At 34.7% G+C, this 25065-nt stretch overlaps 1 protein-coding gene, 1 long non-coding RNA gene and 1 other non-coding gene across 3 annotated transcripts; 2 read left to right on the forward strand and 1 right to left on the reverse strand.

Annotated features, from left to right (window-relative positions):
- Positions 1 to 1813: 1813 nt before the first annotated feature.
- LOC111373450 (L-ascorbate oxidase homolog) lies at positions 1814 to 5719 on the reverse strand. The gene is made up of 9 exons (XM_022995981.1): positions 5598 to 5719; positions 5284 to 5471; positions 4979 to 5088; positions 4533 to 4803; positions 3875 to 3971; positions 3343 to 3688; positions 2734 to 3099; positions 2569 to 2647; positions 1814 to 2177 (listed from the first exon to the last, which is right to left on the reverse strand). The coding sequence occupies exons 2-9, from the start codon at positions 5428 to 5430 to the stop codon at positions 1974 to 1976; spliced, it is 1620 nt and encodes a 539-aa protein (XP_022851749.1). The 5' UTR covers positions 5431 to 5471; positions 5598 to 5719; the 3' UTR covers positions 1814 to 1973.
- Positions 5720 to 16268: 10549 nt separating this feature from the next.
- LOC111373451 lies at positions 16269 to 19391 on the forward strand. Its single transcript, XR_002698947.1, has 2 exons — positions 16269 to 16530; positions 18922 to 19391. It is a non-coding gene; the product is annotated as an uncharacterized LOC111373451 (long non-coding RNA).
- Positions 19392 to 24773: 5382 nt separating this feature from the next.
- TRNAW-CCA lies at positions 24774 to 24845 on the forward strand. Its single transcript has one exon. It is a non-coding gene; the product is annotated as a tRNA-Trp (tRNA).
- The last annotated feature ends 220 nt before the right edge of the window (positions 24846 to 25065 follow it).

Consider the following 25065-nt stretch of genomic DNA (forward strand, 5'->3'; position numbering starts at 1 on the left):
AGGTCATAGTTTATTTCATTGTTCATAGCTTAAGAAATTTATAGGTCATAATTTATCTATCGATCACATATTTTTAAATTTGTTGATCACAAATTATCAAATTTTAAGGTCAAAGTTTATCTCACCCTGCCAACAACAATAACAAAAAGGACCACTACTATACAACCGTCGCCCACACCACCACCCATAGATCCGTCCCCGCCAAAACACCACCACAAGCATCACCAACAACAAAAACGATCACCACCACACTACTACACAATTGTCGTGTGCACATCAGATAACCACCACACATAGATCCGCCCCTGCCAACAACAACAAAAGCGATCACCACTACGCAACTGTCGCCTGCACCACACCACCACACACAGATTCGTCTCCGATACCACCACTGCCAACAACAACAAAATGATCACCACCACACAACTGTCGCCTACACCACACTACTATACAAACATCTCCTATACCACACCACCACACACAGATTCACCCCCCGCACAACACAATTATAACTACCTCCAGCAACAACAAAATTATCACCACCACACAACCGCTGTCTACACCACACCACCGCACAACCGTCGCCTGAACATCAGATAACCACCCACAGATTAGAATACCTACACCACCACCACCTTATCAAACATTGAAATCCCATACATGGGCTGACCATCGGCTTCAACTCAGAATTGTGAATTGGTATTGCTTGAACCAGGCATATCGGAGCATGTCGTCACTGTCAACATATCCATGCAGAAGCCAGGCAGATGCAACAGCACCGACGAAACCACGAATCGTCACGATTTGTGTGTACTGGCGAAACCACGGATCCAAGCGCAGAGGTGTCAACACTGGAATTGTGCGCAGCTTGCTGCTCCCAATGACAAGCTCCGGTGTGGTCTTTGGCTACGGCGGCCATGTGTGACAGAGAGGATAGAGAGATAGAAAGAGAGGATGGGAAGAAGAGGGAAAATAGGGGAGAAAAAATTATTAGGCCTTTAATTGGGTGGATGGAATAGGGTGAGAGTGTATAATTGAAATTTATTAATATTATTATATATATTAAAATATAAAATTGTTACCTGTTTTTTGCATAAATAAACTTTGAACATTATTTTTGAGATTCAATCTTTAAACACGTAATTTTCCCCCACATCTGTCCCCTGGTTTCTAGTCCATATTGTGGTGTTGCCTTTGTGGAGTAGGCTATCAACTGAGCCCATAAAAAAAACCTCACAAACGGAATTCAATTGGAGTTTATGGATTGATTATTTACTTGCCTCATGTTTTTTGCATTTGATTTCATATAATATTGTTTTAACTTGAATTATCTTTGTGGTTTTGCCAGGTAAACTTCACAAGAACGTTAACGTTAATTTGAATAATATCTTGTTTGGTGGCGAACTAAATGAGCCTCGTTACATGGCCCATGTGTCCTTTCTTTTTCTGTCTCAACTGTTATTCAATCTGTTTCAGGATTCCAGAATCACACAGGTTAGTTGCTGTGGTAGACCTCTCCAATAAAGTATCTTAGCCTGAAATAGTATCAGTTGGCACGATATTGCCTGAATTTGTGGAGAAGGGGCCACCATGTGGGCTTATTCTAGCATGGAAGATGATGCGCAGCCGGGGATTTTTTCTTTGCTGTGCAATTACTCCTACTTGCAATAAACTTGGCATCGTAATTGCGATCCCAATTACTGTCATGGAATTCTGTTTAGTGTAATTTCATTTTTCTGAATCTTTTCAGATTTACAAGGTTGGAATTCAGCCAAATATTCACGCAGTCAACCTCAAATTCATTAGAACATGGTTTAGTTTGTTGAATTTATACTAAGTTAACTAGGCAAATATCCAAAGTGAAATTGGTTAACTGTATATTGAGATACAAATTAAGGAGCCCAGAGTTTTTCTATCCCCTCTTACAGTCAACCTCTAATGACTGAAGAACATTAAACCAACAAATAATAAGATTAAGAATGTCGTCCAACAGCTTTGCCGCAGAGTAAAGCGTTAGGAGGTTTGTCATATTCATTTGCAAGACTAGGCATTGGATTAAACACTCTCAGATAGAATTGCTGTCCAAGGTATTGTCTCTCCCACATTGCAGATCTCATGTTCCACATACCTTGGTTATCCAAGGACACTAATATAGCAGTCCATGAATTAGGATAAACCTGCAAGAAGATCCATGCACATAAGTAAAGATGGGATGGCTGATAATTTTTTTCTCTAAGGAAATTTTCGACTTCATGGAGACTAATCATTCTGTATTATCTGCTTGGATCAACCTACGCGTACTTTTTGTGTTATCGGGATATAATAGGCATTCATATAAGATAGTGTTAATATTCGTACTATATAAAGCAAGTATGTTTCTTTTTTATAGTGAAAACTTGCTGCAGCGAGTGGAAATGTAGTTCTCACGTTGAAGGTGAAATACCATAAATATATATGCTTTGCTTGTTCTGTTAGTCTTTTTTATTGTTATTGCTCTTGAAATTATAGGGATTAGTTTTAATCGATAACATGTAAGAGATTACAATATAAGATAGTGAAGATAGGAACCTGTGTTGTGTGTCTGGTAAGAGCATCGCGAAGATTGTATTTCCTTCTGCTGTCTTTAATCCACCGTCCCGACCCAAATCTGTAATTCATAAGCAGCTGGAAGGATTAAAACCTTGGTATAGCTTACTGCTACAGTGAATAGCATATAATGATATTATGACTTACCCTACGACCCAGAAATCATAGCCATCAAGATGCCATGACTGCATGGTGTTCTCATTATTCTGCAAAATGACTTCGATAAATTCGTGGAGAGAAGCTGGCATTACAGATGTAGCAAAGTATGGAGGACCATCAGAGGGGAAGCTCTGGATGGAACTCAGGCTGAAAACACCGGGAATGTTGAAATAATCGGCAAGCTTCAGAGGCGTGTCAGAATTTATGTAAGAGATTCTGTTCACGGCATATCGCTGCTTGCCATTGATAATTGAAGCTGAGTTAGCAAGAATAATAGTTCTTGATGGTGTTATTTTTCCATAGTGGAAAGAACCTTGAGGGTTAGGTCTGGCTGCATTTGATGTCAAGTTCCATCTGTAACACAAATTTGGAGATTAGACTATTGATGGATCATAATCATTGTGGCTAAATCCGTTTTTTGTGAAGATGGAATTTCATGATCATGTGTATGTAACTGGACGAATACAATGTTCATAGTATTGTAAATGTATGTACACAACAGGATTAGACTGTATCGACTATGAAGGCCTTAGATGCTACAATAAATGGGCATCTGTACACGCCTGTGAGTTCGAATTAGATTTTTCTTGGATATACCTGTAGGTTCTAGCTTGCCGCATAGACCAGTGCAATTGGTAAGTCGGACCAGCAGGCACCGGTCCAGAAACTGGACTTCTAGAATTTGTGTAGTGCAACACGGCTGTGGTAGTAAGAACTTTCCTTATAAACCTTGTCGATGCAACAATATAGTAGTCTTTCGGAGGCTGATCTAGGGTGACCAGGACAGACAGAGATTGTCCAACATGAACATCGAGAGAATCGTAGATATTTTGCATGACATTAGATCCTTCGACTTCGACTAGTTTCATTTTATGTCCCTGAATTCTGAAATTAAAGGAGGTTGACAAGCCCATGTTTGAAACCCTGAACATGTATGTTTTACCTACATATAGATCAAGATAAGAATATGTAGTTGTAAGATTCATGTTCAGTAAGTTGAATTTGAATTGCACTGAATGGTATCAAGAAAGAAAAATAAGGTAAAATTTTGACTATTCTACTGTTAGATGCTGTCTAATGCGCGTCAAACATGACCTTCAGGTTTAAATGCTAAGTTCCTGAGAATAACCTTGATCACCAGTGAAGGAAGACTGAGTCTGGCCATTTATGAGGACGCCATCAGGGTAAGGCAGGGGTTTCCCTGAATCCAGTGTTTGCTGCAAAGCCTATAACACATTGAATTCAATCAATATTATTAGTCCAAACTAAGCTTTGTTATAATATGAATTAGAGACGACCATATAAATCCTTTTCATCACTCCGTTTGGTTTACTGCTAGATCTACTTGAGGATGTCATGTAAAATTAGGTTTTCACATCTGTAACTAAGATTCATGTCTTTAAGTTTTGGACCATGCTACACTTACATCCACTTTCTTACATAATCTTTTACTTACATTCACAGTAGGAGGGCGGGGTCCACGGTTCGGAATTTTTAAATGTGCACGGGGCCCGCGTGCATGTGAGAGTAGGGCATCGGTTCGGTCATCAAGATTCGGTACATATAGTTTAATTCTTAATTTTAACAATGTTTTACGTTAATCGTCTACTTAATGCAGCTCTTTCCCTTTTCTCGAGAATGAACCAACTATGGAAAACATAGATGAGTTTCAAAAACAAGAATTCAATCACTATTATTAATCCGAACACATTCTATGGAATGCTATCTTCTTTTCTGTATACAAAAATGAGTACATGACAGTAAATGCATATAGATATAACACTCACCTTATGGTTAGCCTTGTACCAATCACCAATTAGCAAACTAAAATCTCCAGCAGGTTTCGCATATGGAACTGCAATGACTGATCTTTGATAGACATTGAGTGCTCCAAAACCTCCAGCAGCTCTGTGCATAAGAGTTGATGGGAAATATGTGTAGGTCCCAATTTGATCCTTAGTTTGGAATTTGTATGTGTAGTTTGAGTTTGGAGGAATCGGGCAATTTGTCCCATAAACCCCGTCTTGCCAAGAGTTCTTCCGCTGCTTGATTCCGTTCCTATTAGCACAGCATCAAACTCGTGTAAGGTTCGACTAATGAGTGATATATACATGAAACCAATTACTCGAATTCAGAAACAACGTTCATTGATCAACAATTTCTACAATGTAAAAGGAATTTAAAGGAAAATTAGGCAAATCACACATTGAAGAGAATGAAGCTCAGTGCTCACCATGTCAAGAGGAAAGGCTGGTCCAACTTATTGATGAGGTTGAGGATTATATTATCATTTGTCACAACATCAAGTCTCGGACCAGGAAATTGACCATTGATCAGAATGACCTTCAAATTCAAACATCAAACTCTCAGAAATCCACGGGCATTCGGCATGTTTGGTACACGTTAATAGACACATTAGAAAACAGTACAACGGACAAGATTTTAACTTTTTTACCCCTTTTTTGTTGTTGTCCAATGCTATACAATCTATGGGAAAAAAAAAACACGCGCTGCAAGAATTGAAATTACTAAACTAACCTGTTGAGGAACACCAAGTGGAGAAGCTGTTCCATAAGTTACAGTCCATGTATAGAATCTGTAAGCAACCTCAGCCTTCACAGGAAAAACACTCCAAAATGCCAAGATGACGCAAAGCACCGAAGGGAGAAAAAATATCTTCCCCATTGTACTAGTTATACAGAATGAGCACACCAGAACCTCAGTATCTGCACAGACCCACTTCATACATTAGACATCCTAAGCCAACAAGTGCAAAAACATTGACAGATCTAAAGAGTTGAGAATATACAAGCTAGTGAACTAAAAACACAATATAAACTTGGGACGTGTACCAGGTTTGAGCCACTGCAGTACTAACAAAAATGAAAAGAATGAAAGAATTAAGGTGACTATGAATCTTTCTAACTCCCTTTGTCTGTTCGCCTCCTTGGTTTAGTCTTTGGATATATATATATATAGTGACAGTGAACGGTGGTTTGGTAAAAAAAGGAATCCTGGTTCCCTGGAGAGGGCCTATCTTTGGCCAACTTAATCATTCGGCGCATTTCACGCGGATCATGTAATCATAAATAGCTTTATGAATCTTCACACTTTACATTTTACATTTCACGAGTAAAGACTATAACAATATAATAATAAATGAAAATTATAGAGTAGAATACTATTTGGTTCTTGACGAGGGAAAACTTGCTCTTGTTCTATTCTCGATGGAAGTACCAACGTTTTTCTTAAGGAGAATTATCTTATGGGATTAGATCAGAGGATGTCCAACTTATTTCTTCCCAAATATTTGGTCTTGTTTTGTTTGATGGTTAAAAAAAGTGTAACGCTCTATCTTTGATATTAAAAATGGATCGTATTTTAATGAGACAACAACTTTGACGTTGTGCTTCTTTCTCTTGAATTTGGTTATAGCCGATTACAATAGGAGTAATGCTATAAAACTTCATTCATGCTAGCACCAATTATTATCATGTTATCCATTAAAATTATAATGCATTTTGTTTCACTTTCATGTAAACTAGAGTTAAGCACTAATAAATTGAATAACATTATTCATGTAAACTAGAGTTAAGCACCAATGTCACCCTATTCTAGGGCAGGGGTGCAAACGAATCAAGCAACTTGTGAACTTGACTTGTTCATGGATCACTTGGACTCGTATTGAGATGAGCCATGAGCTGAGTTTAGCAGACTAACTTTTGAGGCCTATGAGTCGACTCGCCTTGAGCTCATGGCTCAACTTATTTTATTAATTTAAAAAAAAAAAAAAAGAGCCGACTCATGAGCTTGCTCAGAGCTCAGCTTGTGTTAACACGAGTCGAAGGGCGACGCACCACCGCTTTTCTAGGGTTATCAACTAACTTATCTTTTGGATATTATTATTATTATTATTATGACATACAATAAACCATTACACACACAATGTCAATACACGTTTCGTAAGTATCACTATAAAGGCCATTATCAACAACTTTAATTATGGGCGAAGTAAAAGACAAAAGAAAAAGTGAAAAAATGATTGTGGTTGACAATTAAAACCCATAAATCTCGCCGTTGGAGTGTGGTCATTGATTGAATTCAACTTTTTTCTTTCCAACATGCATCAGCTTTTGATATTCCATTTTTTAGCTACTTGGAATTAATTTGGATCTTAGATTTATTTGAATTGTTGGGTTGGTTGAGTAATATTAATGATTTCAAGTGTCGAAGCATTTAAAATGAGAGTTCACAACTTAAGGATGGGCAATAATAATTGAACTTGAACTAATTCGAATAATGTTATCTATCTAGATTACTTATCATTAGACTCGATCCTGAGGGTGCATAGGTGGTGCGACAGCACAAGGCCTCGATATTGTAGGGACACCACATAAATTTTTTGTTATATATAATAATTTTAAAATTTAAAATTTGTACTATTATGTTAGTTAAATGGCACAATATTTATGAAAAAAAGATGTAGAAGTAGAAAAATGGTGGCTCTTATTTAACATTATTATCCTAATTGTGGATCATATCAAGACAGTTGAGTAGAACAAGGGAAATGATTTTTATGGTTTAGGCTCCTTCGTAGCTTAATTATTTCAATATGTTGTGCTTAATTATTTTACTGTATGAATTATTTATTCATTAATTGTAGACATTTGACTAGGAATGATATGCAATTGTCCTATGAATAAACTCATTGGATGATGCTAATTTAAAAATATGTTGTGATCATCATGACATTATTCTAACAAATGTAATTTTTTGCGATCTTGATGGCAAAATTATGAACCAGGAAGAAAAATCATCGCATTTTTGCTATTCGCTCGAGCGAAGGAGCTGTCACTCGCCTACCACTAGCTTGTCGCTAGCGCAACAGGTTTATTTGACCTTAGTCCATTTAGCATTTTGACGTGTTTTCTAGACTCCTACTCATATACAACTTGGATTCGTGTGTGTGTGTGTGTGTGTGTGTGTGTGTGTGTGTGTGTGTGTGTGTGTGTGTGTGTGTATATATATATATATAACATGTCTTGTATTATTCTCAAAATAGTCGTACAATATTTTGAGAGCTTTAGTTTTAATAGAGTATTGAGATCTTGTACTAAACATGTTTGCTATTGATTATACTAAGATTTTTCGATGAACTAGCTAGGCTTCATGATTTACCTCGTGGGGATTTAGGTAAAATTGAGGGACAGAATCATTCAACTCGAACGGAGTTGAAAATTGGTTCAGAGGAACAATTAAAAGCTTCGAAACAGTCTACTTTATGTCAGTATAGTTTAGAGCTGACAGACAGTAACACTTTGCCTACTTTGCTTACACCACCACCACCACAGTATTCGATTGCTAAGAGTAGACCTCGCAAATAGAATAAACATTCATAGAATTATGGAAAGGCAGACTTCATAACTTATGCATTGAGTGTAGTTGATGGTATTCATTAGTTGCAGTGATTCTAGCAGATGGTTGATTGTCATATAGGACGAGATGGAGTCATTGCATAAGAATAGTATTTGTGACTTGATAATTTACCTAAAGATAAAAATGTTGTTTGTTGCAAGTGGGTATTCAAAAAAAATGAAGGAAATTAGGACTGAAGATGCAAGGTATAAGGCCAGATTGGTAGCAAAGTGATACAATCAGATTCTAGGTGTTGATTTCACAGATGTGTTTTCACCAGTTACAAAACATGGATCAATTCGAGCTTTGCTTGGGGTTATAGCTAAGAATTATTTGTAGCTTGAGAAGATGAATATCAAGACAGCATTCTTATATTGGAAAACTTGAGGATAGCATTTACATGTAATAGCTAGAAGGTTTCATAGTTTCGGGAAAGGAAGACTATGTGTGCCTATTAAATGAGTCATTGTATGGATTGAAACAGCCGCTGGGCAATGGTATAAAAGGTTCAATTCATTTATGACTACTCATAATTTCATTAGAAACAGTTATGAAAGTTGTGTGTACTTTAAAAAAGGGGGTTGATAATCTAGATCGATTACATATTTGTTATTATATGTTGATGATATGCTCATAGCAGCCAAGGATAAAGTAGAGGTCAGAAATGTAAAAGCTCAACTTTGTGAAGAGTTTGAGATGAAAGACTTGGGTGCAGCAAAGAAGATTTTTGGTATGAAGATCTTGACGGATAAGAAACCTGACAGATTGTATTTGAATCAGAAAGTGTACATTGAGAAGGTATTTCACAAGTTTAATAAGCTAAATGCGAAGGTTGTTAGTATTCCCTTAACTGCCACTTTAAATTATCATCTAACTTGTGTTCTCTGTTAGATGAAGACATTGATTAAATGTCTCGGGTTCCTTATTCCAATACAGTTGATTCACTTATGTATGCTATGATTTGTACAAGACTAGATTTGACACATGCAGTTAGTAGGTACATGGCAAATCCTGGTAAGGAACATTGGAAAGCAGTGTAGTAGATATTCAGATACTTGATGGGCTCTATTAATGCTTGCTTGCATTTTGATAAAAATATAGATAGAGCCATTGGGTATGTGGATTCAGATTATACAAATAATCTTGATAAAAAGAGATTACTTACATGTATGTGTTTACCCTTGGAGGCTGGATATTTGCTATTTGTACATTGATTTTTGACACTTTGATTGACACTTGCATTATTGTCAAGTGTCAATTGGATGGGAAAGCTATTTGAAATTTAAACCATTCAATAGAATTATGCCACGTGGCAATGTATAAACTAAAGTTTATACCATAGTGTATATGTAACAAGGTTCTAGAGGTTGTGCTATTAGTTAGAAAGCTAATTTGTAGAATACAGTAGCGTTGTCTACGAAAGAGGCAAAGTACATGGCCATTACAGAGGCATGTAAGAAGGCTATGTGGTTGAGAGGATTGATTGGTTAAATTAATGAAGCTGTACGAACTTCTACAATTTATTGTGATAGTTAGAGTGCTATTTTCTGACTAAGGATAAGATGTTTCATGAGAGGACTAAGCACATTGATGTGAGGTACTATTTTGTGTGTGAAGTGATTGCCCGTGGTAATATTTTAGTGAACAAGGTTGATATCAAGGATAATCTTGGTGATATGTTAACAAACACATTGTTAAGTTTGAGCATTGCTTGAACTTAATTGACGTTTGACATTGATTTAACTTATTAGGACTTGTTTCGAAGAGGAGAAGTAGTGTATACTTTGGAGATATGTTTTAAAATTCCTTGTATTGATATTTGGTTCAAGGTGAAAATTTGTTGTGGTTTGACTTAAATTCTAGTGGGTACTGAAATTTTGGTTGAAATGATCTTGAATAGATCAAAATTATAAATTGAGAAAAATGTCATCGCATTTTCGCTAGCTTGTGGCTAGTTGGCTGCTCAAGTGATGCCTTTGAATTTTCTCACAAAACCTGGCGCTAGCCTGCAATTCGAGATGTGAATGACATTGCTAGCCTATCGCTCAAGCGATAGGGTTACCTGGCCTAGGCTCATTTCTCATTTTGACACGTTTTCTAGACTCATATTTATCTACAACTTGGATTTTAGGGCTTATATATATAAGTCACGACTTGTATTATTCTCATAACTTCATACAACATTTTGAGAGTTTCGGATCTTAATTGAAAATATTGGGAAATTGTTGTAAACATAATTTCTATCGATTATTTTGAAATTCTCATCCCCTGCATGTGATTTATTTCTCATCTTGGGTTTTCATATAAATTTTGGTATTCTCATTGCGTTCTTGTTTGTTTCATTATTATCCTTATCCTTCAATTAATTCATAACATATTTATTATTTTCATGAATAATAATAATAATAAATTTAAATAAAGATTAAAATTACAAGACCAAAACAAATGAAGATTAGAACCCCAATAAATAAATAAATAAATAAATAAATAAAAGTAAAATAAAAAACCTCACAAAAAATGTGGAACAGTATGAATTTAAAACCTCTACCTACCAATGGCTTATTGGTTCCAAGAACAATCTGATCCTTGATATAATTAATCTACTATTAAATTAATGACACATATAATATATCATTATTCTTATCTACATTAATATTAAGACATAATACTATTATTATATATTTTTTTGGAATTATAATCTAATTTTTAATTATTAATACCATTTATAAGTAAGGACATTTATGTTAAAAGCAAAAAATGTAAGGGTAAAAATGAAAATCGAATGTACATAAATAATGTCTTGAATTTAATTTGACCAAATACTGTAATTATTTTACAATTAAATGAAATATATGCAGTTAATAAAAGTAGCATTAGCTGATTTAATATTATTGCATGCATTTAACTATATTATAGTTGATTAAAGATTTAATTGCTTTAGATCTTCAAATACATTTAGCAATTAGTCGAGGGGAAGATGAATAACAATTTCATATGGTTTAGTGAAATTTATTGACAATTAAAGTTTGTTACTTTCATCATTATATAATTTTAAAGTTTGATTATTTTTTTTGTTTAAAATTTTTTTTAACTGTCACCTCTTCAAGGGTGGAGCATTTAATCAAAGTGGAAGAAAATAAAGCAGAATACAAACTTAGGACGTGACATATATATTATCTCACCAAATATCATCTTCCTGTTTTTAATTATATATCATTGGTCAAATTTTAAACCTCAAAATTTGTCCAAAGTCTACTGATTGAATATAAACCTCAAACTCTGTAAAATACTTCTGGACAGAATGAGATGCTGAGACGTAGGAACTACATATTCTAGTGCATGTTGATTGTTTATGAAAAAAAGAAAAAGAAAAAGAAAAAAATAAATTAGACATGCATATCTTACTACGTTTTCCACTTAGATTGAAAGTGCAAGTAGATTGCTTAGTCATGTTGAATTTTTAAATAAAAATGGGCTTGTTGTAAATATTTTATAAAATAAAGTAAAGTGGGTCAACTTTAAGCTCAAATTTTAGCAGAACTTGTACTCTAAAATTAATGGGTTCAAGCATTTTGTTCTACTCCGTGATGGCCTTTAACAAGATTTATTTATTTATTGAAAGTCATTTGAATGAAATATTTGATTTCAAAGTTTCCTATTTGAAACATTAAATAAGTGACAATTTGATTTGAGTGGAAATTGTTGAACATTTATCTCACATTGAAAACCTTAGAAGCTTCTATGTGGTTTATACTATGAAAGTTTGATAATTGAATTTAGGTTACAAGGGGTAACAATAGTCTCTCAAATGTGGAGACCTAGATCCTATTCGGTTGGATCCTAAGCTCACAAGCACTTGTGCTACCTTCCGATCAGCATAAGCATTGGTCGGGGTAGTGTGTGGGTATAAATATTCAAATTTTTGTGTACGTGGTGATTATTTTAACAACATTTTAAATTCTTACTATTGCTTGTTTCTACAATTTTTTCTTGTGTGATCATCAAGGTACGTTCATGATTGACGTTTGTTAACAACCTTAACAGAGTTGTTTGTCCATTTTTTAGGACAATCTTAAAAATCATCACTTTTTCTAAAAATGCTTGTTTGAATGACCAAGATTAAGTCTATAAATAGTCTGCCATGTTATCAGAACATTTACACAATTTTCATTACAGATATTCTCTGCTTTGAATCTCATTTCACTCTCTAAATTTTGATATTGTTTTTGAGTATGAAAATATTTTATTGAGTCCGTCAAAACTCCTGTTGATTGCAGTGCTGCTTCCTTAGAAGACCAAATTTGTTCTGTCCCGAAAATCTTCGAGAAATCTAGATTCAGACTCAATTTAATCAACCAAACAAATACTAACTGAGGAGACTCCGACCCACAACTTCTACACTTGGTTGCCACGGGATTTACACCCAAAACGAATGGTGGTGGTGGTGATTTACAGTCGCAAAAGCAAGAAGAAAACAATGGAAGAATGTACGGACAAAGGCAACCACTTTTTTTTTCCAAAAGGCACAAAACACACAAGTTTTCTCCTTTTCAATTCACACACCCCACGGCTAGAAAACAAGCATGAATAATGTATATATAGTATCAATTTAGGTTACCTTCAAATTGGGCTAAAGAAAACAAGCTGGGCAAAGTCTTATTAAATGGGCCAAAGACATATCACCATCAATCCAAAAATCACAACTTGGGCCATCAACAAGTGTTGGGCCTACGAGCAACATTAACTTAATGAAGTTGTATCTAGTGACCCAAGTTATTTTCAGGTCCAGCCATCACTAAAGTATCGATATAACTTATTCAAAATCGATTTAGTATCATCATCTGAGATTTATTAGATATAAAAAACCTGACAAATCTCCACCTTAATACCCAATCAACTTGCAACCAATCAAAATACAAAGTTAATACTTGCATAACCAAGGTAACCAATAAAAATTGGGATTATAGATCTTACCTCGTGTTTTGGACTCCATACACATACCAACCATACTTGATTCATATACTCGCCAGGGCTAAGGTAAAAAATATCCAAGTAGAAGTAGATAATCACAGTAAAGAATTAAGAACAAATGAAAAGGCAATGAAGATATAACATAGGATAATACATAGATATTTTCGAAAAACATGTTCACACAAAACAACATATTAACACCAAGTTAATCAATAAACGGTCAACACATGTAACAAATGCATAAATGACTCCATAAAAAGATCTCATCACACTTATCATATCCTATTCCGTGTTGCACACATTTCGAGAACACACCTCCTCTCATCACCCACTATGCTTACTAGACTGATCACTCAACTCATCTCTAACTAACAAATCACAATAGATCCTAATTCCAGAGGATAATCCTATATTATCACCTCAATACTCTCAACTTAACAGATTACGGGTCTCCACTTACTAAAAGTGATATAAGTGTCTCTCTCTCTCACTCTACCTGTATAGGGTCTTCAAAGATAAATGATTCCAACATTATATCATATCTCCACTCGTTATCCAAATGTCACACTCCATATCTCTGGTACAAACCATCAATGTACTCCTAGGTATCTATACTCCACATTACCAAAAAACATCCTCACACTTACTGCTAGTGTATCTCAAACCCCACTATGGAAAAATCAACACCTTTGATTACCACAAAGATAATGGCTTAATTTAAATTGATCAATACGCCACAAGGTTACTCTAACACCAATGATAAAAAATTTCACAAAGAAAGGATGAAGGTGGCACTTACAAAGAGAATAGAAGAAAGAGTTGGTTACATCACTACACTTACAAGAGAGACTCACAAAGAGGAAGAAATTAACCCACATATGGATGCTCCACATAATCTCACAAACCAGTACGCTATAGATCTCAACCCACTTTATATGCAAACACATTACATAAAGTAATAAGATTATTCTCAATTCATGCAATTACACACATCAAAATATATTGAAAATGTAACATATCAACATTGCAATATAATTAATTGATCACATACATGAAAACAGGATTACACACAGATGCACATGGAGTAATCAGGTTTACTCTCAATAAACCTCACCATAGTCATCGCTCGACCCTAAGGCAACATTCACCTTCCCTCTTTCTTTATCTTTTCTTTTATTACCATTCTTAAGACAATCTATTTCATCATGTTCAAAATTTATCAAAGTTAAAACATATCTTACTTGTCGCACTTGCCTTAGACTTACATATACCATCAATACCAAATCATGACCACAAGTGAAGTACAGACACAATTCACACAGAATAATCAAACAAACTTTCATAAGGTCACATACAATTTTAATAGTGTAGAAAAGATTGGTAACAAATTCACAAAAAATTCAAGACAAATGATTAACAAATAATTTATAGATTTAGCAACAAGCAATGTGTACTCCTTCACGGTAACACCAATCCTAATGTCACTCCACACGGTGACCTATTAAAGGGAAAGAACACGATACTGATCAAACTATATCTACGGGTACGTAAATAAAAAAGAGATATGAATTCACGAATTTAGGGTCATCACCATTCGTTCTAAAGCTTTTAGCAACTCAACTCAACCAACATAAAACGACACTTGACACCGGAACGTCAAAGGGCAAAATTGTCCAGATTTCATCATAACACCCGAAACTGAAAAATGGACACCACAGTAAGGTCTGTATACCTTCTAGAACATTCTGTCTGAAGATGCTATGGCCGAAAAAGATCCCACGCGCCCTTATGCGCTGCTATCAATTTTGAGCATGGCTGTGGCTTCCCCTTTTACGGCATGAGTCGTCGTCAGCTACCACGCCCTACACCTTCAGCACTAGCTTGGTTTGCGGATCATGGCTATGGTATTGGTTTCATCAACTATATTCTAGTTTCACCATAATACCTCAAATCAGATTCGGCCAATTTGAAGGAAATCCATATTTTTTGTCCTTATTTTCTTCTTGTGTTTCCAGCTTTATTTCAGGCCACTTCCAGCTAGTTTTTCACCCAAAAAATCATACTCTCTCAACAACCCAAGCTCTAATACCATTTATCGCAAAAATATTCGAGAAATCTCAATCTGGACTTAGTTTAATCAACCAAATGAACACTAACTGAGGAGGCTCCGACCCACAACTTCTACACTTGGTTGCCACAAGATCTACACCCTCAAAGGATAATGGTGGTGATGATTTACAACCATAGAGGTAAGAAGAAAACAATGGAAGAACGTAGGAATAAAGACAGCCACCTTTTTTCTTCCAAAAGGCACAAAACACACAAGGTTTTTTCTTTTTAAATTGCACACCGAAGGCCAAAGAACAAGCATGAATAATGGATATATAGCATTAATTTAATTTTCCTTTAAATTGGGCTAATGGAAACAAGCTGGGCCAAGTCTCATTAATGGGCCATAGATATATCACCAACAACCCAAAAATCACAACTTTGGCCATTCGCGAGTGTTAAGCCATGAGCAATTTAACTTAATTAACTTGTTTCTAGTCGCCCCAAGTTGTTTCCAAGTCGAGCCATCACTAAGGTATCGATATAACTTATAGAACATCGGTTTAACATCATCACTTGAAATTTATTGAATATCAAAACCCAATACGTTCTATCCTACGAGACGATTGCTAAACGCCTTTAAACACCACAGAAGGAATCAAATTCGTTTTAAAGACACATCGTGAATTCAATGCACTCAAATTGAAATATTGATCCTATTAATTATACTATTACTCTATTCAAGTACATTCCCTTAATTTGTAAGCATAAGAAAGAATAGATCTTGGGCTCCTATATTTGTTAGAGAACAGTTATACTATTTTTCTTGAATTTACAACCTTTATAAATGGTTGTTGCCCTTGGATTGGACACCCAAACACTATATATATATGATTGCATAAAATTAATGAAAAAATCTTTCTACTCCCTCTATTTTTATTCAATCACGCTATGGTAACCAAAATGGATGACACAAAGGGTAACTTGCTGATGTGGAAAAAGCAAAAATTAAAGAAAGAGAAAGAATTAAGAAAATAAAAAAGGCTCAATGTTCAAAAGAACCCAAAACTAGGCCCAATGTTTCAACCCCTATAACCCCATACCCAACCTCCATAATCCCACAACTTTTGTTTCCCCCAAATCTCCCAAACCCTCCAATGCCAGCACCAATTTTCTCAAAACCTCCAACACAGCACCAAAAGAAGACATTTCTATGCTACTTCGCTTGCTATACCAGAAGCACCCAACCCATCTTTGTCTATCGCATTTATCCAGCTGCACGATAGAAATCGTTGGAGGTGTTCGTGAGATGTTCGACGATGGGTCCCATCTTCTCCAACTAAATTTATAGTAAGTGAAAGTAAGTTTGTTGTTAGGTTTTCATCAGGTGTTGATTTGATTTATAGCAAGCGAAAGTAAGTTCAAATCTGTAGGGATTTTAACAGATTGAATATGATGTTTAATCATTTTCCAAAATTAATCTGTGATATTTTATTTATTGAAGCTATATTGTTTATTATTCTTGCCTGAAGCTATTGCTGCATAGTTTGTTTTTGCTTAAAGGGTTAGAATAGGAAACATGAACTACAAGATTTTTTTGTTGTTTTTTTATAGCATACTAATATAAAAGCCTTCTTCACATGACTTTGTCTATAAAAAAGATAGGAGAACATAACATAGTTACAAACATTTGGATCACTGGTTTAATCATCGGGTTGAAGCCATCCGATGTGCTTTTCGATGAATGGCTGTGGGATTCTGAAAATTGAAATGGGAGTGCGAATATCCACTGAATGTGGTTGAGTGGATTTATAAGGTTCCTAATTTCACTTATTAAGGAGGAAGAAAAAAATTGTAATGCACTTGATCTTATTACAGAATTATGAAATTTTCCTTAAATTTAATCTTAGTTTACGATATATTGTGGTTTATTCCCAACTTATAATGACGGGAACGAATCAAGAAGTATGTCAAAGTTGTAGAGAAAATGGACATTTTTTGAGTTCTATCTAGAGAAATGCCATAAGTTGGGGGGAACGAATCAAGAAGTATGTCAAAGTTGTAGAGAAAATGGACATTTTTTGAGTTCTATCTAGAGAAATGCCATTGCCCATGATGTAAACATGCACTCGTCAATTGTTTTGAGGTGGAGAAAGAAAGTAAGAACAAAGGTAGATCATTAAATTTCTGTAGAGCAAATTGTGGATATTTGGGGTGGGTCGAAGATGGTGAGACAAGCGGTAAATCAAGTGCAGTTAGCGCTACTTCGAAGAATCATGTTACAAATGAAGGAGCTAAAGAACTAACTGCCACGTTTGAATCTGGATGTCGATTATTTGATCAACAGGATATGGAGATTTCTTTTTATTTGACAATACACAAAGAGTAAATGTGGATGGAGATGATAGAGGAAAGGAACATGAATGAGTTGTGGTGGTTAGTTTAATGACCTCATTTCACTTATGTATTTTTTGAATTAGTAGTTTCATTGGGATATACTAGTTAAGTAATTTTCTTTTGTAATTGTAGTTGTTGTATCAAAACTCAATTTTCATTGTCTATATGGTACTGTCTCTATGTTTATGCGATGTGGATGGCTTGGACTTGTCAACCAAGGAATGTGTAGTGTCGAACGAAATAAGATTGAATTTAAAACATGCATTTTGGCTTTGTGCTTGCAACAATAACTGAATTATAAAACATCTCATAACAAACATGTATAACAAATGGCTGTTTTGCTGCAACGTCATCTTTTCCAATTCTTAACCTACAAACTTGTTCAACACAATTTCGACAATTCTTTTCCAGGCAGGTCATATTCTCATATCCACCTGCTTCGACAACTGCAGGGTTATAATTTTGTGCAGCGGTATTCCTTCAATGTCATTTACTTCAAGCCGATTTTTCACCTAAGCACTTAATTTTGTGTTGTATCGATACAATCTAGATTTTGAAGGACTTTTTTTATGATTTTGATCGAGGTGTACTGTGTTAATTCTCCATATTCCACAAATACCAGAATATATGATTAATCTGGCTTTACATCCACTCTGCATGGTAGCTTGTGGTTTCAGAGAATTGCTTGTATTATTAATGTTTTTCCCTTCACAGTTACGAACAAATGTAGCATATCGTAGAACTCCATCATCATCATTTTTTGAATTTTCTTTTCTCATTGGAACGTCCAAGTTGTATGCATATCTTTTATAAAACTCTAATATTTCATTTTCATCCTTAAACATCATGCCCACTTCAGGCACAATCACACTATCTCGTCATGTTGCACCATCACCCAGTAATTTTGTATTGTCAATAACATTCTCGTCATCGAACTCCGCCAACATAACGGCTTCGACGTCATTTGAAATTTCTTTCCCTACGACAAAAAGCCGATTGAATTGTTATTTATAGTCCTCTTCCAGTGAACTACTTTACAATTGATGCAACATATTAGTTATGGTCATTTATAACATTTACAAATTTGGCTTCTTATGAGTTCATTTTCTAGAATAGCAGGTTCCATGCAATAATGAAATTTTCAGTTTGCTTATGCATTTATTCTGTACTACTAGATAAATCATGACATTAATAGGCTTCATTCTTTTGCAAATTCTTCCAAAAATTAACAAAGTCCTGCCTAAATCATACTACCCAGTATCATGCTTATACTTAAATAAAAATAAATTTTAGATCCACCTTAAAAAAATAATTTCAAATTTTACATTTCCCTGTCATCTTCAGCCAAACAAGCGACGGTGGTTGGAGGTCGTAGCTGTCGATGGAAGCAAAGATGGACAAATGGTTCGAAATATCGATGGTGTGACAAAAGCGATATCGGAGCTAGCCAAATGAACGGAGACTTCGGAGGTGCTTGGAGATGTCAGAGCTAGCCAAACGGTCGAAGTCTTCAGAGGTGGCCGGAGGTTGAAGTGTAGATGCGGAGTGTGAGTGAAAAAGTGGAAAATGGAGAAAACAAAAGGAGGGAAATGACGCCCAAATGACCTGAGATGAATGGGGAAAACGGTTAAATTGGAGTGGGCCACTGTTACCAAAATTTCATTTGCTGTTCATTGGTTTTTTTAATTAGAATAATGCTTTATCCACGTCACTTTGTTAGCAAGCCGGTCAAACCCAATGTTAAAGTAGCATAATTCATCTTTATTTGATAATAAACACTTTCATTTCGTATAAAAATTCCCCGTTTACGCTCATATTGTGATTTGAAGAAAAAGACAGTATTTTTGTCTGTCGGTTCTTTTATGACCACGATTCTAAGTCATCCGAAACAAAAATCCATTCTATGTGACTCAATTATTCATTATCTCGAGCTAAGGGAGAAGCAAAACTATCTTAAGGAGAAATCAAGAATTTAGTCAGTTCGAATTATTTTCTGTTTATTTCTTTGAATAAACTGCAAGTTTGATTTCATTTTGGTATATAAATATAATGTGGTTTGATAGTTACGCATATCATTTGCATGTGTTTTTATGTGATTAATTCTTGCAGTACAATGTGTGTATACAACACAAACAATATAAACTTGAATTACGCTCCTGCACAGGGTCTGTATAGGAGCTCTCACATGAGGGTGGACCTCACATGTGGACCCCACACGTGGGGTCCACTCCCATATGTGTGCACCTGTACAGACCCTGTGCAAAAGAGTCTGTGCAGGTAGCACGGTTGTATAAACTTAGGGTAACACAAATTAGATAAGAGTCGGATAGGTTACATTAACTAGTCGAGAAATAATCACATAATTGATGTAACTGTATACTTAATTTTCAAGATATTAAAATTCTAAGATACTATTTTGACTATTTATAAATCCGAAATTTAATTTCTTCTAATGTGAAATTGAGATTACAAACTAATAACTAGCCTGTAGCTAAAATATAGACCTAAAGCAAAATGAATTATGTCAATAAATCATGATTTGTTCAATTTTATTGATCTCTACTGTAATGGAATCTACATTACAAAATATCGTGGCACGATGATTGAAATTTGAGGTAGATACTATGAAACCTGTGAATAAAAATCACCATTGATGAAAAGTTTTCAATCGGCAATTCGATATTTTCATAATAGGCGAAAGTAAAATATAGAAAATTGCATATCAATTGACCTTAAATGATGGATAATCAGTCGATGATGTCGCAAATTATATGCTACAGAAGCTCCATATGTGAAATTAGATGGGCGTCACTTATGGAATATCACAGGACATCACTTGTCAAAACCGGTAGGTGATATCTTTGTTCATGATCTTCATATATAGTTCGTACATATTAAGAGAAAAATGAATTAGCTGCTATTAATTGGAACTCCGCCATGAGAATATAAAGACCCTCGGTCTGTGAAAAGTGAATCAATTGTTATCAAATTCAATGGGAACTCCACCATTAGATTACACGATGTTTGATGGAGATTAAAATTAGATTTTCAGTAAATTTTGATAAAAACTTTTGAAATATGTTGTTAAAAAATTGTGGGATGCATAAAAGATGTGATTAATATTGATTATTTGACTTTAACTTAGATTAAGTACTCATCATTCGATCAATTATATTGTCTCTTCTTCAAATGCTTGATCAATGTTGGAAAATGAAGATGAATTTGGCTTGAGAAGATGAGAATCCATTGCTTGAACATTTTAAAAGGCAATAATAACATATTTTGTATATAAATATTACTTAATTACAACATTACAAATGTACTCCGTAAGAATTGAATATTACATAATTAAAAAGGAAGCAAAATAAAAAAGAAAAGGAAGAAATATCTTGAAAACTTCGGGGAGTACCTAAATTTTGGTCTAGGTTAAAAGATGATAGGCTAGTCATTTTCCGGCAGTTGTAGCTCTCTGATCAAATTGAGGGGCATCTTTGGCTTCATGAAATCTGTATATTAGAGGTTCAAGATTGGACGCATATCATGTTGAAATTATTGTTCAAAATCAATAAAATAGACTTTGGAATGGAAAAATGATTTGATGGCCAAAACTTTTGCCTAAGTGGTAGCATAGACCTTTCTGGTCTGCGGTTGCATAAAGATATGCTGGGCTTATATTCCCCGCAAATGATTAAACTGAAAAATAGCCATTGTTTGAATTCTTGATGACATTTGGTGAAAAATTTGCAACTTTTCATGATTTTTTGGCATAATTTCGTGGGTGTTGATTGAAATTTACAAATACATGATAGATTATCACATCAAAGATGTAATTCAACAACTTGAGATCAAATCTTCATTACAAAGATAGAATTTATATTCTTTCCTTCATATCCAAATTTCTTTCAAAGTGTTCTTAAAGTTTTAGTAGAAAACACTAAGCCCATGTTTGTTTCCCATTTTCAAGGGAAAAGAATGAGAATTTTGACAGTTGATTCCAAATTCCAGCTGCACTTTTTCACCGTTTCTCTCTATTGTGGGTCCTACCTAGCATCTCAACGGGCAGAATTTGTCTACTAATTTCCTAAAAAATGTGGCCCAAACAGGGGCTAAGTGCTCAAGTGTTTTTTCTATTGCAAGACTTGATTAATCTTTCAAACCATTTGTCAATATTCTTTTAAGCATCAAATTCAATCCGAGATGGGTTAAATATTGTTTGAGGACAACGTAATTCGTGTTTAAGCCCTTATCTTTAGATCCGTTGTTCTTGTTTTTTGTTATTTTCTTTCTTTTCCATTCCCTTTGTGTGGAAAACATTGTTTAAATGTTTCACAATATACTTCTTCCAAACAAGATATTTCTCCCATTGGATATAGATTAAACTCTTATTTGGTGGGGATTAAAATTAAATGTCTTTTTATAAAATTAAAAAAAAAAAACAAACAAAAGGATGAAATATGTGATTAAAAAGTTATGAATTCCATAAAATATATTGTTAAAATTAATTGTTGATTTGACCTAAATTAAAAATCCAAATTTTAATTTATACCAAACGGGGGCTAAGCCCGTCCCTCAAACCTAAAGGAATCCAAATTTGTGTCCAAATCTTTCTCATTTCAGCCACAACAATTCATTCTATATTTTTAATTTTATTTTGAAATTGACTCATTTCACCAACATCGTGATACATAAGGTTGGACATGGTTCGGTTAAGAATTGAATCGGATTCAAAATTTTTGGGTATTTAGTAAGTGGAAACGTCAGGTTTAAATTTAATTATAGAATTGTTTGGGTTCAATTCCTTTCGGTTCGGTTCGATTTCATTCGATTCTCGGATTCCATACAATAATTAATTTTTGAAATATTTACAAAGCTATATTAATTCAACTAATGACATGCTCAATGTTAGCTTTTACAAAATAACGTAGTCCAATCTTATATGTATTTTACGTGTCTCTTTGCAGAGTTTTCATAAATTTGATTGTTAAAATTACAGGAAGAAGAAGATAGTGAGCTCACAATAATTAAGAGAGGTGTTGTTGAGTTTCAATTTGATTTCTCCAAAATCGTAAAAACAACATTACAGTAGAATAACATATTTGGGTAAAACTTAAGCCAATTTGATTAAAGTTGGACTTAGACTGAAAATTAGGAAAAAAAGAGAGCATATTTTTGGGTTTTAGCTAAATTAACTAATTAGCAAATTTATGTAAATAATAATAATAATAATAATAATAATAATAATAATAATAATAATAATAATAATAATTTGGTTTATTTAAAATAAATAAATTCAAAAATTAGTAAGATATAATTCTTATTTAATTATTTGATTCTTGATCTAGAACCGAGAACCGAATAAAACATGTCGGTTCTCGATTCAGATACAGGTTTAGGTATTTAATTTAAGAAGAATCACTCGATTTGATTTAATTTGGGTCGTGTTCGGTTCGAAAATTGTGTCCAACCCTAATGACACGAATACATAACCTAAAGGCTTTCTGTCGCTAATTTGCTAGGGATTATGAAAATCAAATCCATAGTCGATGATACCAACTGATTACGTGCCTCAATGTGAAATAACCCTTTTTAATGCTGTGAGACTACTTGTCTTTATTTTCTTACTCATACCTGCGATATGTACAGAAAATGGCTATCAGAATTGATACAGATGATACTTGGCAACAATCCGAAGGCTAATGGCAAAAAAAAAAAAAAAAAAGACGAGGCACTATGGCAGCAATTCCTCTGTACAAGTGGAAAATTTATTTCTTGACTCTAATGGGTTGTTCTTGGATCCCTAAATTATGAATTAGAGCACAAACATATGTTTACGTCTGCCAGTGGCGGAGCTAGCACCCGACGAGGGGGCGCAGCTGCGCGTGCTGGACTCCGCCGAACTTTCAGTCGCCGGGCGCCAATTGCTATGGAAGAAAGGAGAGGATTGGAAGGAGTGAAGAAGATGACTGTTACACTGCCTGCTGGTTTGGATTGGGTCTAACTTTTTTATTTTTTTATTTTTTGTTTTTCCATTTTTGGGTCAAAGAGGGATGGACCTTTTTTAAAAAAATAATAAGGCCTAATGAATGGCCCCAATCCTTGGACGACTGGACTGGAATCTCTAGACCATGGATATATTTCCTCCAAAACCAAATGACCAATCCACAATTGAAATGAAGTGAAGGTATAGGTGGACTGGCGTTGGCGGAGATGAGCAGAAGCAATACGCACATTGTGGTCTATGATGAGTGACAATGATCGGCGAGGAGCAAGTGGTGTGGACTATTCTTCTGTGGTGGACATTAGACTAGTGGTCGACCGACTTCTTGGTAACTAGTGAGCGCCTTTTTCCCTGTCGGCTACTCGGCTATATTTCTCTGTTTGTCCTTTTTTTTTTTTTTTTTTTTTTTTTTTTTTTTTTTTTTGTTCTGTGAGTTATAATTAGTTTTTGTATGAGTTATAATTTATGATTAATGATTTGGGAATTTAGATTTAGGAAATTAGGGATAAGTGAAAAAATTAATGGAGAAGATGGTTTAGTCAATGGTTGTGATTCACTGCATTTATCTTGTTTGTGTGTGTGTATGTTTGTAGTTTGTACACAACGGAATAGAGGAAAAGTGAAAGAAATGCTATTACGATCATTGAGTCAACGGGAATTTAGGCTTAGGAATTTATTAGTTTTAATAAACGACATCGCTATTACGATCGTTGAGTTAACGATCAATGGTTAACGGTTGATACCTGCCCTAGCTGACCTTCAGCCTTGGATTCGCCACTGACGTCTGCTGCCAATTCATGCCTTTAACATGGATTCGTTTTTACACCAGCACTTTTAGAAACTTGGACTACTTGCTTAACCCAATTTCGTTAATTTGGAAGATATGTGGAGAAAAATTCAAGAACATGAGAAAACTAGCAAGTGAAAATGACCAAGTTAATCCTATGCACTTGATTTCAAAGTCACAATACCAAGCTTTGTAAGTTGCTCAAACAGAACTGTTCATAAATGGAACAAGTTCAACATGACTGTGGACGATAGCAAATTGAGAAAAGGAAATAAAAAAAGATATTTGACAAGTTGTCCTGCATATCAAACTTGACTAATTGTTTCCTTCTCTGATAGTATTCTTCATAGAGGTCGAACGTGGGACTCTTTTATTGTATATATATAAATTGAACTAAACAAGCATACAAGTGGATCCGTGGCGCAATGGTAGCGCGTCTGACTCCAGATCAGAAGGTTGCGTGTTCGATTCACGTCGGGTTCAATTCCCGTTTTTCTTATGCTATTTACACCCCCTTTCACTTTTTGAGTTGGATGCTGAACTTGTGCAAGTTTTCCCAGGTGTAAAATCCAAGTTGGAAATTTTGTCAAAAATCATCTGAAGATTTATCAATGAATAATATGATTGGTTACATAGAGATTGACATTAAACATATCTCATAACCAAACTTGATGAAGGAATTCAATTTGTAAAATAACCTAAC

Source organism: Olea europaea, unplaced genomic scaffold, assembly GCF_002742605.1.
Source record: "Olea europaea var. sylvestris unplaced genomic scaffold, O_europaea_v1 scaffold1134, whole genome shotgun sequence".
Lineage (NCBI taxonomy): Eukaryota > Viridiplantae > Streptophyta > Magnoliopsida > Lamiales > Oleaceae > Olea > Olea europaea.